The following is a 19160-nucleotide window of genomic DNA, read 5'->3' as shown; positions in this document are numbered from 1 at the left end:
GTGATATTGCTGTAATATTGCTATAATCAGTGTAAAAACCATACTCAGACACTCACTCATAACTCTATATTAAATATAATTATCAATGACGTTCTTTTACAAAAGTATTGTAAAGTTTCTTCTCAACATTGTAACTAAGGACTTTACTGGGTAAGTAAGAAAGAGATAGCAACCCCAAAAGGCCAGACCCATCAGTAGCTATCAGTAGCGTTTCCTATTCAGGTTATTTAGGTCCGTGACGAAACACAATAGTGTCCAGCATCAAGGAAGAAGGCTAGGTCAGACAGTAGTACAATTAAGTGGGATGTATCGAACCCTGGGTAAGGCAAACCATTTCTCAGCAGCCCAGGAGTTTGAAGCAATAAGGTTTGACTCCACGATATACTTGCCCCAATGGACCCGTGAAGATCCGGGGTAGAATAGATCTTCAGCAACCCATGCTTGTGACTATGCTTGTCGTAAGAGGCGACTAACAGGATCGGGTTGTCAGCCTCACTGACTCGGCTGATGAATGTCATCGATCCCAATTGCGTAGATCAATGCTCATGATATCAATCACTGGATTGTCTGGTCCATACTCGATTATTTAAGACCACCGTCATATACATAATACATAACACACGTTTGTTGTCAGTCCGACATTGCCAAATTAATCCACAGTATATTACCAGACCTTTGAGTCTGACAGGTCAATACCGTGGTGTTAATTTCTGTAAGAGGAAACAACATCAAGAAAAGGATGGTCCAAACAAATAAGAACCAAAATTGAATTCTCGACGGGTAAAAGTTTAATATTTAATAACCCCAGTAGTATCCTGCCTAAACAAATGGCAAATCAAATAAGTACTCAAGTAAGAAGCTAAAAAATATTTTGAGAAAAAAAACTTAATTTAAAATCAACATCCCTGTATCAAATTAATCTCATCCATCTTAAAAAAAAGTATTATTAGATAAACAAATAAAACTAGCACTTAATGAACGTCTTCAAAGAACAACGAAATGATTGATGGAGTTGGCTTCTGAAAAAACAAATGACAAAAGTCATTCATCATCGAAGTGGAATTGGCATCATTCCAATTTCTAATTAAAGGTCAATTCCATTTTGTCATTAATTACATTTCAAAGATAACTAGTATTTCATCAGAATCAAGGACAAGCTTAAGCAGAAGATATTCCTAATTGTTCAGCATCTCACATCAGTCATTATGAAACATAAACTCTTGCGAGACTTAGAAGTCATAAAGTATTTCTGCCATGAAATTATATTGTTTTGTACGACATGCATCTTTAAGATTCCATATGATTTTATTCAAATTGTTGACGTTTATGTTCTATTACAACAATATTAATATTACTGTTGAATAAATATCACATTTGTTTCGACAATGTTTTACACACAATTCAGTTAAATAGTGAATTTTATTTTTCCAATTCTTTTAACTAACCCATCTTCCATCTTTATGAGGGGGCACGGGTGGCCCAGTCGTCTAAGGCGCCGCGATTCGCTGTGCAGAGTTGCGTCCCTTGGGCACGCCAGAAACCTATGATTGTGGGTTCGAATCCCGGTTCGCCCCGATTATGTTTCTAGGTTTGTCAGCACCATACCCGTGCTCGTGGGTTTCACCGAAGTGGTAAACGTCTGAGACCTGCAGCACTTCGGGCTTTCCTCCCACATTAAGCTGACACGCCGTGATATAACTGGAATACTGTTAAAAGCGGCGTTAAACCCAACTCACTCACTCCATCTTTATGAAAATATTACCATTTCTGTGTCAGTGTGCATCTTGAAAACAAATGTCATTAAAAGGAGCACTAAGACACTGTTTCTCATTTGGCACATCAAAGTGAGCTGAAGTTACCATTATATGTACTGTGAGTGAGTGAGTGAGTGAGTGGGTGGGTGGGTGGGTGGGTGGGTGAGTGAGTGAGTGAGTGAGTGAGTGAGTGAGTGAGTGGGTGGGTGGGTGAGTGAGTGAGTGAGTGAGTGAGTGAGTGAGTGAGTGAGTGAGTGGGTTTAACGCTGAGTGGGCTTTAACATTATTCCAGTTATATCACGGCGTGGCAGCTTCATGTGGGAGGAAAGCCCGAAGTGATGCAGGTCTCGGACGCTTACCACTTCGGTGAAACCCACGAGCACGGGTATGGTGCTGACAAACCTAGAAACATAATCGGGGCGAACCAGGATTCGAACCCACAATCATAGGTTTCTGGCGTGCCCAAGGGACGCAACTGTGCACAGCGAATCGCGGTGCCTCAGACGACTGGGCCACCCGTGCCCCTAGTGAGTGAGTGAGTGAGTGAGTGGGTGAGTGAGTGGAGTTTAACACAACTTTTAACAGTATTCCAGTTATATGCTGGCGTGTCAACTTAATGTGGGAGGAAAGCACCAAGTGATGCAGGTCTCAAATGTTCACCGCTTTGGTGGTCAAACCTGCGAGCATGTGGGCCCAAAGCCTTACCGTGGATTAATATGGCAGCAGGGGTTGTTAAATTTGGTAAAGAGGTTTCTGAGATATATTATTCTCAGAACATAAAAGAAACATATCACAAGATACAGCTCGATCGATCGATCACTGTGACATTCTTCAAAACCATTTAAAAAAATGAATTCCCATTCTGAATTTAGATGTTCTCTGAGGCCCATTATAATGGTACATATCTTATTACAAAGTCAGTTCTCGGGGCAGTTGGATTCCTGAGAAGATGATGGATGCTTTAACATTTTTGACAATTGAAGAATATCAATTCAATTTCAATTTAAAAACAATAATCACATTTGTCAATTCAATACTGTGAATAAACCTGTCACATTACGATTGGACACATCTCATGTTTCAGATCACTTAGCCTTGCGGTGATTGAGAAGAACATTCTTAAATGTTTTCAAAATTTCCAAGTTTTAATGAACAACTCAGAGTTATATTGTGTTCTACCCATTGTATGAATGTTTCTGACTACCATACTTTGTTACTGCCTCAGTGGTGCAGCGTTTGACCAGAAACAGGTATGTCAGTGGTTCGATACCTGGTTGTGTCACACCCTTTACTTGTTGTTACCCTGCCTGGCAATCTGCATTAAGGGGATCAAACAAGCGTATATTCGACGAAGTCATCTATATCCCCCGCTCATTTTAACACATTATGGTCCCAAACCAGGTAACTGATCCAACATTTCTCTTAGCCCATGTCAAAATAGTTGCAATGGAAATTCAAAAATAAAAATTTCTAAAAGTGCTAAATATCAAAAGGCACCAGTTCAGTATGTGCCTGGGAGACATGCAAAGTTTTGTAAGAAAGTATTTAACGGTTTGCCAACTTGTCCAACTTGTTGCCATGGAAACGTAAAAATATAAATTTCTAAAATTCCTAAATAGCAAAAGGCACCAGTTCAGCATGAGTCACCAGTTCCAGCATGAGTCTGATAGACATGCAAAGTTTCGTAGAGGAATATTTAACGGTTTCTGAGTTATGCTCCGGAAACGATTTCGGGACGCACGCAACTTGTTGCCATGGAAACGTAAAAAAATAAAAATTTCTAAAAATTCCTAAATAGCAAAAGGCACCAGTTCAGTATGTGTCTGGTAATCATGCAAAGTTTTGTTAGAAAGTATTGAATGAGTTTTGAGTTATGCTCCAGAAACAAACTCTACCCTATAGAACCTAAGTCCAACTTGTTGCCATGGAAACATAAAAATATAAATTTCTAAAATTCCTAAATAGCAAAAGGCACCAGTTAAGCATGAGTCTGAAAGACATGCAAAGTTTCGGAGAGGAATATTTAACGGTTTCTGAGTTATGCTCTGGAAACGATTTCGGGACGTACGCACACATGAGAACCCATTTAAATATCCCCCGCCATCTTTGTTGGTCAGTTGAGAGTATATCTGTCTGAGTGGGGTGTACATGTTAACATGGTATCACTGGGCTAGCACAATCAAACCAGCCCAGACAAGTCCAGACAAGTACAAGCACCCACACACACAGGCACACACACACACCCTGATACAAAACACACACACACACACACAGAAACACACACATCGCTATATAAGTGTTATATTCTTGCATGCAACATTAAACCCCATTGCACCTTACATCACTTTACCTCACCTGGACTTTGGGGTATCTGAGAAGTTATTTCAGAACCTAATTCATTATCAAAACCAAACACTAAAACACTGCATTCCCCTCAGAATATCAAACTACATACAAATATATCAAAAGATGCTACATATGTGCTTCACCTTTTCTCTCAGTACTTCATCATGATGAGGGAACGCTTTTACCCCACTGCCCCAATGCTATAAAACAATGCATTACCATATATCGCTGTCTATAAAGCAACCCCACCTATAACGCGCCCCCCCTGTACAAGCCTTTAAAATCGATGCTAATTTATATATCCCGTCTATAAAGCGAATCGGAATGAAGCACGTCACCAGCGCATACACAATCCCTACATTTGCAATAAAAACGGGTTTGTCTTCCGCAGCAAAAAAATTACATCGTATCTCTTCAGCAAATTCAGGGAAACGAACAGATCATAACAATTAAACATGGTAAATACAAATCTGAAATTTGAGATAAAACATCACTAGACATGATGATTAACCAATTAAATTGTATATCTTGTTCTGATAGGGATTGGTTTATATGCAGAGATTAAGATTACCATGTGTATTGTCTTGTCAACTAAGCCGGAAGCAGGCATCAGCATTTTCATCACACAATTTTTCGGAATCTACTGGTAATTTGTTTAAAAATTACCCAATAATATAACTTTAAAGAATTTTGATACCATGATCGGAAGAATTGTATCTGAAACTATTATTTAATCTGGAATAGTTTATTCCAACAGACCTGGGAGCACTGGTTTCTATCACCAGCAGAGTGTGTCGTCATGGTAACAGAATACAAGCAAGAACAGATGGAGCCTCACCTTTCATAAACTCCAACAGACCTGGCCGCATGGGAGCGCTGGTTTCTATCACCAGCAGAGTGTGTCATCATGGCAACAGAATACAAGCAAGAACAGATGGAACCTCACCTTTCATAAACTCCAACAGACCTGGGAGCACTGGTTTCTATCACCAGCAGAGTGTGTCGTCATGGCAACAGAAAACAAGCAAGAACAGATGGAACCTCACCTTTCATAAACTCCAACAGACCTGGGAGCACTGGTTTCTATCACCAGCAGAGTGTGTAGTCATGGCAACAGAATACAAGCAAGAACAGATGGAACCTCACCTTTCATAAACTCCAACAGACCTGGGAGCACTGGTTTCTCCCTCTCCTCCGCTGCCTGCATCGTGAGGATCTTCTCTGTGAACACATAGTTGCAGTTGCCGTGGGTGACAGCGGACACCAGCGTGATGAGCGTGGTGATATCCAGATTCACCTTGAAAATGCCATTGATGATGTGGGCACTGCTGTCCATGATGCATTCTGAGAGGACCGGGATGACGCCGAGCAACTCTGACATCAACAATGTGTAGTTCGGACTACAGGAAGACTTGGGGGATGTTGGAGGTTTTGAGGGAGATGGAGAGGTACTGTCTGTTGGAGCGTCAGCGGGAGTGTTTGGGGTAGCCCCAGAGGATGGGTTGGAGGGAGAGTGAGAGGGAGTGTCCGGGGTGGATCCACAGGCAGGATTGGAGGGAGAGTGCGAGTGAGAGTCAGTTGGAGAGTGAGAGGTAGTGTTAGGGTTGGAGGGAGAGTGTGAGTGAGTGTCAGAGGAAGCGTCCGGGGTGGATCCACAGAGGGAATCAGTTGGGGCATTCTGCCCTTGTCCTCCATCAAGACCTATCAGAGACTTAATTTCTGAGCTCCTCAAGCCATCGTCAACTCGAGCAGGCTGCTTGGATTGCAAACTATGTTTTAGACCTCGATGTTCTCTGATACCAGTGTCTAGCCTTTCCTGAGCATAGCCTAAACCTGAATCTTCTCCACTTTTTTTATTTGAGGAACTTGAAAGACAACAGGTATCAATGTCTTGGCACAATTTGTCTGTGCGACTTGAAAGACTAAGGTCATGTAAGGCAGATTCAACTGGACGTACTCCTGGCACAGAATCTCCATCAATCTCTACAAGTGAATTTTTGCCACCAACCATCTCTCTTTTACCACGTTCAACATTATGTGCTTCTTGGTTCATCATATCCACAGAACATGTCACAACAGACTCAGAAATAATACCTTCACAGATTTGTTCACATTTCAAAGATTCATTTTCAATGGATTCAGACTCTGCATGTAAGGAATCTTTGCTAAGGCTTGTCATACTCTTAATCCTAGGACTATCAGAAGCTGAAAGAAACTCACTGGCACCCATAATCCTTGAACTGGAATCCTCCTCAGCCTCTTTATCACTGTCTCTGCCAAATTCAGGTCCAGATCCAGTTCCAGGTCCTCTGAACTCTTCTGCTTCTTCTTCTTCTTCCTCCTCCTCGTCTTGTAGATGCATCAGTTTCTGCTTCACGTTGCCATCAACTGGGACCTGATGGCCTAGCACCTGTATACCCTTGTCGTGGAGAGCTTCAGACATGGGAATGGTGACATTGTTGTAGAAGACGAAGTACACTCCTGGAGTGGTGAAGTTACGAGGGTGCTTCTCAGCACTGTCCAGATAATCTTCTGCTTGGCGTAGCAGGTCACGTTCTCCAAACTGACCTTGACCTGTGGAAGACAATCATGATTTCGATAAATACTTCACCAGAAAATACTTTTTCACCTACCCATGAGAACTAGTTTTTTTCACTAAATTTTAGTCTTAACATGCACTATTATTATTCGCTGAGATTACCAGACTGAACAAACTTTTACTGGACTAAGCTCTGGACCCATAGCGAACTACCTACACAACTGGCAACAGGCCCAATGAGCTGGTTACAAAGTCTTACACAATATTAAGAATATCACAGCTAAACTCACTGGGACTAGAAACAAATTGAGTCTAGAACAAATCAGTGACTTGGGTTTTATGCTGCATCGAACATTTACATCACAGCATGTCAGGGGCATGGGTGGCCAAGTCATTTGTCGTCATCAATATTCCAGCTAAATCAGAAGCCTGTAAATAGTCTAGTCTTGATCAGGCAAACCGGTGGTTGATATCATGCGCATTACATGTCATCTGATTATGATGACACAATATCAAACAATCCATCAAGTCTGACCACCCAATCCACTAAATATTATTAACTCCCTGCTCCAATGTGTCCCCTTGATCAGCTTTAAGACCAATAGTAATAATTTTAAGTGTCCTGTACTAAGCCTGATAATTAACATGAGTCATTATTTTCATGTGTACATTTCAGATTTCTTTACATAAAACACTGCAGTTTAGAAATTATGTATTATTTACAATTTTAGTTTCATCAATGTTTGAACCAAGCTAGCTCTCTACTGCTATCACTGGCAACACATTTGATTTGTGCATTGCTTTAAAAAGCGCCTTCCTTTTTCAATTTTCTATGCGATCAGGGCGTTATTACTTATATGGAAGTTCAAGTGTGAGTGTAGCCTACATTTTTTTTAAATCAGTTATGAACATATGCAAATTTAATTGCCTTGCCTTTGCATGTGTTTGTGACAGTAGCTACCAGTGCAGCAGAATACGATCACCTTTTCGCGAACACCTATACCATCCCAGTTTGAAAGTGATTCACAAACACATGCTCATGATATCGTTGGAATCTTACAGATTCTGCTTTTGGTAAAGATTTCTTATGATATGCAAAATGTTTCTTTTGTTTTTTTTGTATGAGTAACTATGCAGCAATCTACCAAGTTCTCTAACCTGGCAAACACCAAGCGATTCCAACCTCATGTATCCACGACAAAAAAACATGTTCTCCTAACTAGCAATTACTCGGCAATTGGATCAATGAGACTGGCCATGTCTGAAGTCCTGTAAACACAATGAAACCATTTCAGTTGACTGTCCCATGCCGGGGAGAGCAGATCGAAGCAATCAAATAAACCTCGTGTGTATCAATACCTCGTCAATTACCTGGGATCCATTTCCAGATTGGTCAATGTGCGAGTGATTACTCTCAGTCAGCCCGCGATTCACACTTTGATGCTGTAATCAGGACGAATTATAGTGATGCGTTTGGTAAATACAGTTCAGACATGTCATTCACTTTACATGCTGATGAAGTTGAATTGTCAGTGTCGAACTGATAAGTAAGAAATGTATATGTGGGCCTCAAAGTAAGCAGCATTTCCGTTTCACAAAGATATATTGCAAATTGTCTGTTATGAGTTGGGCATGTGAGTGTTGTTAACACTGCATCGCGGACTGGGTGACATGACACACAATCAACGTCCCACCGCCCCCACATATGCAGAGAAGGTGAGTGAATGATCAATATCACACATACTTTTGGAGAATTTTAAAGAAAACCATATCGTGAACTTAATAAATATTTTCTTACGTCACATTTCGCGAACACCTGGTGTCATCACTATCTGAAGGCAATTTATAAACACATGCTCATGATATGTTCGGAATCGTACAGTCAACTGCTTTCAGTAGAGATTTCTAAGAATATGGTAAGGATTGTGTTGCTTTTATTTACAGAGTAATTAGCAGACGGAGATAGGTATTTGGTCACAGACTGGAACTTCCTGCTTCTGTATAAAGTAAACAGGTAATCTAACTGCAACGAGGTTGTTCCTCAGGGTGTACAATGTCCACATGGGATACCTGGAGATAATTAGCTGTGTGATTCAGTATTGTCAATATCAGGGATCCGGAAACTGGTCTGTGCGCTGGACTTGTCCGGTTGTGACTGCAAAATGTCCGATTTGAAAAAGTGCAAACCGAACATTTTAAAATGTGATAACCGGATATTTTTGAGAAAGTGCTTGCCAGACTTTACAACATGAGACCCAATATGTTTTTGTTGTTGATTAGTGTTAACATGACTTGCAGGGTGACCGAGCGGTATTGGTCAACATCATATGCGCAGTAAAAAAAGTACATTGTAGTGAGTGAGGGAGTATGGTTTTACACCGCTTTCAGCAATATTCCAGCAATATCACGAGACACCAGAAATGGGCTTCACACATTGTACCTATGTCGGGAATCGAACCCGGGTCTTCGGCGTGACGAGTGAAAGCTTTAACCACTAGGCTACCCGACCGCCACACGTACATTGTATCCCTTCAGGGAATTCAGGTGATAACAAACTTCATTGGTCATTAACAATGTGAAATTTGAGATAAAATACAGTTGACACGTTTATTTACCATTTAAATTGTATTAACTGCTCTGCTAGGTATTGTTTTAAATGAAGTAATAAAGATTACCATGTGTATTTTCTTGTACACTAAGCCGGAAAAAGCAATCACATGTACACACAAATTCCAGCAATCTACCGGTGATTTGGTTAAAAAATACAACTTCAAAGAATTTGGATGCAATGATCGGAAGAATTCTATTTGAAACTATTATTTTATCAGAAATAATATATTCTAATATTGTGTTATTTCACTTGCAGATTCACCATATAAACATATATATACATTGAAAAAAATAACAATAACTATATGAGGAGTACATTTAAACAGTTGATTGCTATTGCTGGATATTTTCATCTTCCCGAGGCAAGAGAGTTAACTGACTTTAAAAGTCAAGTTTCCACCCTTGCCGAACTATGCTGGAATTCCTGGTCTCGATCGTAGCGCCATCAGTGGCTATTACGAGCTATGTCCCTTCTGAGCTTCTCCTATGGACCAATCAGATTCCACCTGTTGTATCACTTTCATTTGCTTCAAACAAAATGGCGCCGCCCAGTCAGGACGATCTGATCAAAATTCAAGATCTGTATTGTGATATAACAGGTCTTACATCGTGAAATGCATCAAATCACGTGAGCACCTTGTTTAAAAACATGAAAAGATTTGGAAAATATCTGTTTACAACGAGTTGGCGGTACACTTGCTTTTCAAATCCTGCAATCGACCGAAATCTACACGAAAGTTTAGGAACCGGATTTCATTTTCGTTGCGCGATTTTGATTGGACTATGCATAAAATGTAACTCCATAATACCGTCCTAGTTCGGCAAGGGTGGAAACTGGACTTTTATAGTCACTTAACTCTCTTGCCTCGGGAAGATGGATATTTTTTGCAAATGGAACAATCTGACCTGTCAACGTTGAGACTTCCCATGAACTTGCGAAAATGTTTTGTTGACATATAATAGTCAAACTACAACAAATATGACTTTTAATGAGTAACAGTGTAGCATTGATATATGTATACATTCACTGTCAGCTAAAGTTCATTTCAAGGCGTCCATATTGGTAATCCTAACACATGATTTTGCCGAAATTAATGTAAACAATATTGAATGAAATTTTAAATAAATTTAATAAAATAGATTACAAACATAAGTCTATATGTACAATGAACACTTTTCATAACCAGATAGTGTAATAACTGGATTAAATTGCGTACTTCAGTATGGATTTGCAGACATGGTATTTCTGGTGTTACGTGCTCACCGTAATGTCATTAGTTTGTATTTAGGAAAAACATCAAAACTCGTTGTTGTGCGTTTTATGAAGAAAATGCGCACTTTACACAAGAAAATATGTTAAATGCTATGAAAGTGACTATTGATATTATTACTTGATTCATTCATGAATGTCCACCAGTAACTGTCAGATATGTGGTTGGCGTGACCAAAATACACATGTACAATTGGCCATAAAAATATTCCGGATCACTGGTAAATACACTAGATATCATGCTCCAAATGCACCATTATTTCTGGTCAACAGAGGGACAATTATACAGATAGAACCTGTGACGATGTGCAGAACGGTTGTGACTCAGAACAAGACTACACTTGTGTCTTGCCTGGTTCTCAACCAGGTGACTGTTCTTCATCACTGATGGATGACTGTTCTTCTCTCCAAAAAATAAATAACAAAAACCCCTGTCTATTCATAAAGTGCCAGATTCCATCACCAAAAGATTGCCCATGCAGCTACATTATTATTACCTGATTTGTAACCTGATTTGTAACCTGTACACTGTACATAGGACCATGTGTCATCACTATGTTTATCCACAAATTCACTAACAAACTGGTACTGTGAAATGTGAAAGCATATCACAACTAACAGATCTAACAACAATCTCAACCACAGAACCAAGATCCCAACCAGAATCTGAAATCATCATCTCCCACAGGAAATGTTCACTGAACATGCCAAGAGCAGAAGTGTCAAATTAACGTGAATAAATCCACAAATACCAGTTATCGGCCACGATCTCCTCAACAGGGGCAAGACAGAGATGTATTAGGCCACAAGTTGACAACTCCCGCAGGATAAAACTGAAAGCTTTTCTCCCCAACATCAAAGCATATCAATGTTGTAATGACAATTTGGCGTCATCAAACAAATATCCCAGCATTCCTTTCATCTCGAGATAAGACGACTCATTGAGAAAGTTTTATATACACATAGATTATGCCAACGCTAATCAACTGTTGACAAGATGGCCGCTGTCATACTTCCTCTTTTCTTTGACAAATATTTAGACAGATATATTAGACACTGTACTTGTAATTAACAAACTGACTGACTTATAACATGCACGTAAAAGGATGAAAGGGCAAGAAGATCTGAACGTCAAAGGAAGTTGTAACATCTAACAGTTTCATGTTTTCATAAATGTATGGTTTTTTTTCTGTACATACTGTCAGCAAAGTAAACAGGCATAGACTTAAACAAGGTAAGATTAATGCGTGTAATATTGCAATGGTTTATTAATTGTTTGTTTGTTTGTTATTCCAGCTTTATGACGGCGGTCTGTAAATAATCGAGTCTGGACCAGACAATCCAGTGATTGACATCATGACCATTGATCCACGCAGTTGGGATACGATGACATGCATCAACCAAGTCAGCGAGCCTGACCTCACGATCCTGTTAGTCGCCTCTTACAAAATGCATGGGTTGCTAAAGACCTTAATTCTACCCCGGATCTTCACGGGTCGGTTGATTAATTGGAGACATACAAGGAATTACAGATTATATGTCTTGAGTGAATTAATGGTGTAAGCACAAAGCCAAGCACAATAACACGACATATCATACAGTAAACTACTTTTATAACGAATACGCTTATAACGAACTGATGGATATAACGTACCTGTACTGTATTTTGGCCCCGGGCATTTGCAACATATACCTTGTATATATGCGTATAATGAACTACAGTTATAACAGACTAAAATGAGTGGCCCCTTTGAGTTTGTTATAACCATAGTTTACTGTATATCTGTAATGAAGTGTCAGCAAACAAGCTATATTTTATTTGAGAGAGTGACTAGTGTAAGTCGATATACTGCAGACTGACGATGATTTCAGTAACATCAGAGTGTTCAGCAAAACTCACAAGCATGTGTATATTTATTTTATCTTGTTGTTTAACGTCTCACTCAGCAATAACCCAGCTATATGATGGCAGTCTGTGAATAATCAAATCTGGGCCACACAATCCAGACTTGATATAATGAGCACAATCGGTAAGATGACACACAATCAACCAAATCACCAAGTCTAAGCACCCGATCCCTTAAGTCACTCTCATGATGAGCATGGGTTGCTGGGAAACAATTCTGAACTGGAATCCCCAGGGAAGCAGGTGTATGGTGCCAACTAACCTAAGAAAAACAGGGTGAATCTAGGATTCAAACCCACAATCAAAGGAACAATTGTCATAATTGTGAAAAATTCAGAGAATACAACCTCTATTACATCATTGCTAATGTCTTGTATCTTGGTTGCACTCATACCAAAACTAATCTTCAGATTTTTCAAAAGAAGTCCTCTTCAATGTCAACTTGTTTCAGTATTTGTATGTTGTATATTTGTATGTTTTTCATAAGACGTTTTCAAGTCCTCTTGAGGTGAATTGATAGTTTGTTACACCTTTAGGATTGTAAACAACCAATGAGAGATGAAATCACAAGAATGTTTTAACATATTACCGTCAGCTACACTGGGAGTACACTAGAGCCAGATCCTGCCAGACCCTCTGTTAGATTCTGACAATGATGTAATAGAGGTAGGGTATTCACAAAAAAATTTGAACATTCTACCGTCAGCTACACTGGGAGTACACTAGAGCCAGATCCTGCCTGACCCTCTGTTAGATTCTGGCAATGATGTAATAGAGGTAGGGTATTCACAAGAATTATGGAAGCAATAGACATCATAACAATAATAATATTAATTCTAAGAATACTACCTCCATCACATCAGAAGTACTCCCACCCTCCTCCCCATTCATCTGCATCTAGGTGATGGACGTTTGGGAAAGAAGTGAGGATTTTCCCACCTTAGCAAGTATAAGAGCTGGGTGCTGGATGACAACTAGTTGGGTGTAGTTGACAATCAAGAGGACTTCTGTTAACAAATCTGAAGATTAGTTTTGGTGTGAATTTGGCACTGATGTCATAGAGGCGGAGTATTCGCAAGAATTATAGCATTCTGGCATGCAAGGGGATGTAACTCTGTTCAGAGTATACCGGTGCTGCAGATGACCTCTGCCCCTCACTTGAAGACATATACCCACAGGCAGAGAATGTGAAAATGCCCCAATTCACAGTTATTCTTGGCAAAATAAAAAACATAATTCCTAAATTCAATCAATATTTCCTTACAAAGTAATTACCTGAATGAGCTAATACAACTTCCACAATTTCCTTTAAACTGGAACAAATCACTGGATAATATCCTTCCCGTCAAGACTTTTTCAAAGCTTAACAGAAATTTCATACTTTGGTGTGTTTTTTTTGCCTGATCAACAAAGAAAAACAAATCAAGTCATCTTGGGGGAATATTCAAACTAAATTGAACAAGGAGATGCCATTTTTTAAACATCAAACATCTCTAATCATGAGAAATCCTAAACAGACACCTTCCCCATCTCCCAAGACTCTTGGGGCAAGTTTATGAAGGATGTTTAAGGCTATGAGTGGCCCCCGAAGCCAGGGCCATCTATACTTTACAAGGTCTTAAAGTTTTTCACAAAGTTCAAAGCAACATCAATCAAATCTCTTGTGAAATCAACATGGTCGACAAGAAACTGAAAAAGTACATGTGTTGAAATGAGAAATTATATTTGCCACGAACAGATAACTACATTGATTGAAATGAAAAAAAGTGTTTGCAATTTACAGATGAGTACGTGAGAACTTGAGACACTTTGTGTCAACACTGGAATGAATATTCTTCCATTTTTTTACATGCATTTCCTGTTGATGATGAAAACTAAGAAATGGGGTTATTTGATGGTAAGTCCGTTACGAAAAGTGTAATCTAAGATGAAGGATGTCTATTGAAAGAAAGAAGCAGCACAATGGAGAGGTCTGCTCGAACATATATTCAGGTTGTTTTTAAGGAGATTTGACATATAGACAGCTCTAATGTGGGTATAAATTCTTGAAAGGAGACAAGATCGTGCATGGATGGGTTTTCTCAGTGGTATCACCATGCAATTTTTGCTTTTTAAGGAACTGCCTTTTACCAATGACAGTTGAAGAATATACCTACTTAGACGTGTCCAACATTAATGACACGATAGATACACACAGTAGGGCTATAATGTGTGTGTGTGTTGTTGTTGTTGATCACTGCACTCAGCAATATTCCAGGTCTGTAAATAACGAATCTGGACTAGACCATCCAGTGATTGATATCATGAGCATCTGTCCACACAATTGGGATACGATGACAGCCATGAACCAAGTCAGCAAGCCTGACCACCTGATCCCATTTGTCGCCGACAATAATAGTTGCCTTTACAGCAAGCATGGGTTGCTGAAGACTTATTCTACCCTGGATCTTCACAGGGGACAAGCAAGGGTTGCTGAAGACCTATTCTATCCCAGATCTTCACAAGCAAGGGTTGCTGAAGACCTATTCTACCCTGGATCTTCACAGGGGACAAGCAAGGGTTGCTGAAGACCTATTCTACCCTGGATCTTCACAGGGCACAAGCAAGGGTTGCTGAAGACTTTTTCTACCCCGGATCTTCACAGGGGAAAAGCAAGGGTTGCTGAAGACCTATTCTACCCCCGGATCTTCACAGGGGACAAGCAAGGGTTGCTGAAGACCTTTTCTACCCCGGGTCTTCACAGGGGACAAGAAAGGGTCCTGAAGACCTATTCTACCCCAGATCTTCATGGTTAGGGCTTCATGGATCATTTGTCTCAAAGGGATCAACCATTTGATAATTTGTTCTGACAACTGCTGGAAAATAATTAGTATTGCCTCAGGTGTTTCCCTTCCATAATACAAATTGCACACTGTGGATACTGGATGCCCTGAAATAAACGTTCATGAAAATATAATTCTACAGTTTGGGCTCCTTTTCAGCCGAAACGAAAGTCCTAGACCCCTGTTAAGCATAAAACAGCTTTAACAACTAACATAAACATACGATGAACCAAATGTTTATTGAAATAAGATTAACGTAAAATGTCGACCTCTCAGCCACTGTCATAATAACAAGATGTATTGTAACAACAAACCAGACAATGTTTGGTATTTACAAAACATGAATTGCAGTAATGAAAAAACCTAACTGTCCTCATGTTTCCCTCCAGACGAACACACGTTCCACATTCACAAAGTGATGATTTCAGAATTGAGATTCAACTTGATTCAATATAGTCAGGTGTTTTTTGCTGACGAAGCTGAAAAAAACAGACTACTGACTAAAGGCCCAAAGATTTGCTGACTACTGACTTCCCAATTAGGACCCTCTTAGATGGTGGGCCCTAACAAATACCACCAATTTAAAAACAGAGCCACAAGTATGTGCCTAACCTTACCTTAATAACAAAGTGATAAACACTTTTGATTTTTTATTAGTTGGCTAAGGATAACCACTTTAAAAGGTAATACATTAAATTGTGGTCATCTGTTGAAATAGCCAAAGACAACATTGCGTGAAAACATGTTTAATGAACAAAAGTCCATTGTCATGTGGCCCACAATGCCAAAACACAACATGTGACATGATCAGTCAGATCACCCATCAAAATGTGAATATCTGACCAAAACTGAAATGTAAAAGAATTCACGATAACAAGTACATTGTCCAAAAAAACAACAACTTTCAGTAGTGCATATGTGATTCACAGCCTGAACACCATCCTTCTCCTGCTCCCAATAAATGCCTGGATGGTTGCCAAGGGAACAATGTTACACTCTTCAGTAAGAGCATTGTTGAGTTCCTGTAGAGTTCTCAGAAGGACAGAGCGTTGTGAGAGGGCAATCTGCATCTCGTTCCACAATGGTTCGATAGGGTTGACGTCTGGTGACTGGACTGGCCACTCCACAAGGAGTCTCTGAGGAGACATCAATGACCATCGTCCAGGAGGATGAAGTCGGGTCTCACGTACACAACCGGAATGTCATCCCTGTAGTGCACACCTGTCATCGTGCCCCGCTGTAGGACATGGTGATTGGTTCTTCCAGCTCTACTGATCCCACCCCAAATCGTGATTGAGCCCCCTCCATAGTAGTCATGTATGGCTACGTTGGAATCCAGAAATCTTTGTTTAAGCCACACATGGGCACAGCGACAATTCCAGCTGATCACATGATTTATCATTGCCTCTTGGAAACATGGGCATAAGCTCTTACAAGCATGTCCTACAAACACCAGAGTTCAGTGAACAAAGAAGCAAACAATCAAGGAAACCGTACCTCTTCAATGCCACCCTAAGAATGATATGCACCAAATATATGTGAGTGAGTGAGTAAGGTTCGACTCCACTTTTATCAATCTCCAGCAATATCACTGCTGGGGACACCAGGGATGGGCTTCACACATTGTACCCATGCAGGGAATCGAGTGAGTGAGTTTGGTTTTACGCCACTTTTAGCAATATTCCAGCAATATGACGGCGGGGAACACCAGAAATGGGTTTCACACATTGTACCCATGTCAGGAATCGAACCCGGGTCTTTGGTGTTACGAGCAAACACTTTAACCACTAGGCTACCCGACTGCCCCGCAGGGAATCGAAACCTGGGTTTTCGGTGTGACGAGCAAACGCTTTAACCACTAGGCTACCCTTTCGCCCCTCAAAATTTATTGAATCACCACTGTGATCTTGTGGTAGAGCATGTACCAAGAGAGTGGAAGGGTGGATCCACCTACTCTTCAAAACATATTGACGTATTCTCAATTAAAAATTTTAAAACTGATAAAAAGAACATTATGGAATGGCTTATAGATGGCCTAGATTGTATGGATATCATCATAAAACCCGTAACTGACGTTCGGAATACCCTCTGTTACTTTCATGATCTGGTAAGCAACGCTCTGATTGGTTGGATGAAAGGTCGTTCTGACTCAACCCCTAATGGAATGTCCTCAGATCTTTGTTTAGCAATAGCGAGAACTAAGATCTGATTTTAATGAGATTGAAGGATTCAGAAATTGGCAGAGATTGTCAAAATGACAGCACTGTCAGGTCAAAATTGTGGGAGCAAATTTGAAAAGATTTAAAATGTTGCTGGGAGGGATCACAAATTTCACATTCTTAAAACCAGAGGCTTCCGTGGAGATTCTTAAAATGCAAAATGACTTCATAAACAGGTGACTGGTGAGGGCAGGACATCCTCACCCATTTCATGAACACCCTGTGTCATCCCTAATTTCAGTGATCCAATCATAGAATTCTCACCGCTATTTTGCCTTTAACACACAAAGGAATTGTTTTGGCAAATACACACAAGACCGATTATTCTCTGGCATTTTATACTAGTCATATACCTTGTCAATGGTCATAGGTAAAACACTATCAAAATATGGAAAAGAACTATTACATGTTAATAAGTCCGTATACCACATACTTGCTGCATATCAAATGTCATAACGATACACACAGAAATGGCAAAGTAATGGGCAAAAATAACATTTCAAAATGGCTGCCATGTCATACAAGCATAAGGAGACAAGCTTCGGGTACTTGAGACTTCGGCTCCAAATGAGAGCATCTTCCCACTGTCACTGTTTCCACAATGGCTTAGTGCATTGCAGTGAATGCTCAGAGAGATGTTGGAACCTCTAAGGTTTCTGCTAAAAGGATTACCTCGTATTCTCCACCTTAGTATTTCTATGGTATCAACCACACACACGAACGGTTTATACAAATATTTTTTCACTCAAATAATGAAACTTGGGCTTCAACAGAAAATGAGGTGCTTGAAAAACTATTTTCATCACATGTTCTTTAAATACCAGTAAGATGATTGGAAGTTAGAACAGCTCGAAGAAAAGAATTCTTTTGAAAATCTATTTAGCTTTCTGGTCAACTTGACCCATTGAATGATCCATATAAAATGACAAAGCCAGAGAATAACCAGTCTCAATTATCTGCTGCAACTGATTCCATTGGACGTAAAAGGCAACATCTTATGAATGGAGCACTGAAAATCAGTGATGGCACCAGGTGTTTGCAAAAATGGTAAGCATGTCCTACTCCTGTAGTCCTGTAGGGATTCTTGGTCTAGAGTACCCCATGCTTGTCTCCCTGTTGGGATTCTTGGTCTAGAGTACCTTGTGCTTGTGTCCCTGAAGGAATTCTTGGTCAAAAGTATCCCATGATTGTCTTCCTGAAGGGATTCATGGTCAAAAGTATCCCATGCTTGTTTTCCTGTCGAGATTCTTGGACAAGAATACCCCTTGAATGTCTCCCTGTCGAGATTCTTGGACAAGAGTACACCAGGATTGTCTCCCCGAATGGATTCTTGGTCAAAAGTATCCCATGCTTGTCTCCCTGAATTGATTCTTGGTCAAACGTATTCCATGCTTGTTTCCCTATAGAGATTCTTGGACAAGAGTACCCTTGATTGTCTCCCTGTGGGGATTTTGTATCATAAGTATCGATTAATGCAATTGGAATACGATGACATGCATCAACCAAGTCAGCAAGCCTGACCACCCCCTCCCGTTTCTCGCCTTGTTTCCCTGTTGAGATTCTTGGTCAAGAATATACTATCATGGTGTAACATTTATACCAAATTTTCATGTAATAATTAGATCCACAGCGTGTGCTTTTATAAGTTATCATGGTGTAACATACAACATACAAATTTTCATGTAATTATAGAA

At 40.0% G+C, this 19160-nt stretch overlaps 1 protein-coding gene across 1 annotated transcript in view; it reads right to left on the bottom strand.

Moving 5' to 3' along the window:
* Positions 1 to 19160, bottom strand: part of LOC124145351 (UPF0415 protein C7orf25 homolog) — a 233833-nt gene that overhangs the window by 53945 nt on the left and 160728 nt on the right. Inside the window, exon 4 of the mRNA XM_046515096.2 lies at positions 5247 to 6674. Within this exon, the coding sequence (XP_046371052.2) occupies positions 5247 to 6674 (1428 nt within the window). The remainder of the gene's footprint in view (positions 1 to 5246; positions 6675 to 19160) is intronic.

The sequence above is a fragment of the Haliotis rufescens genome, unplaced genomic scaffold (genome assembly GCF_023055435.1).
Source record: "Haliotis rufescens isolate VD_foot unplaced genomic scaffold, xgHalRufe1.0.p SCAF_83, whole genome shotgun sequence".
Classification (NCBI taxonomy): Eukaryota; Metazoa; Mollusca; class Gastropoda; order Lepetellida; family Haliotidae; genus Haliotis; species Haliotis rufescens.
Note: the sequence above shows the minus strand (reverse complement) of the source record. Positions and strands in the feature narration are given on the sequence as shown.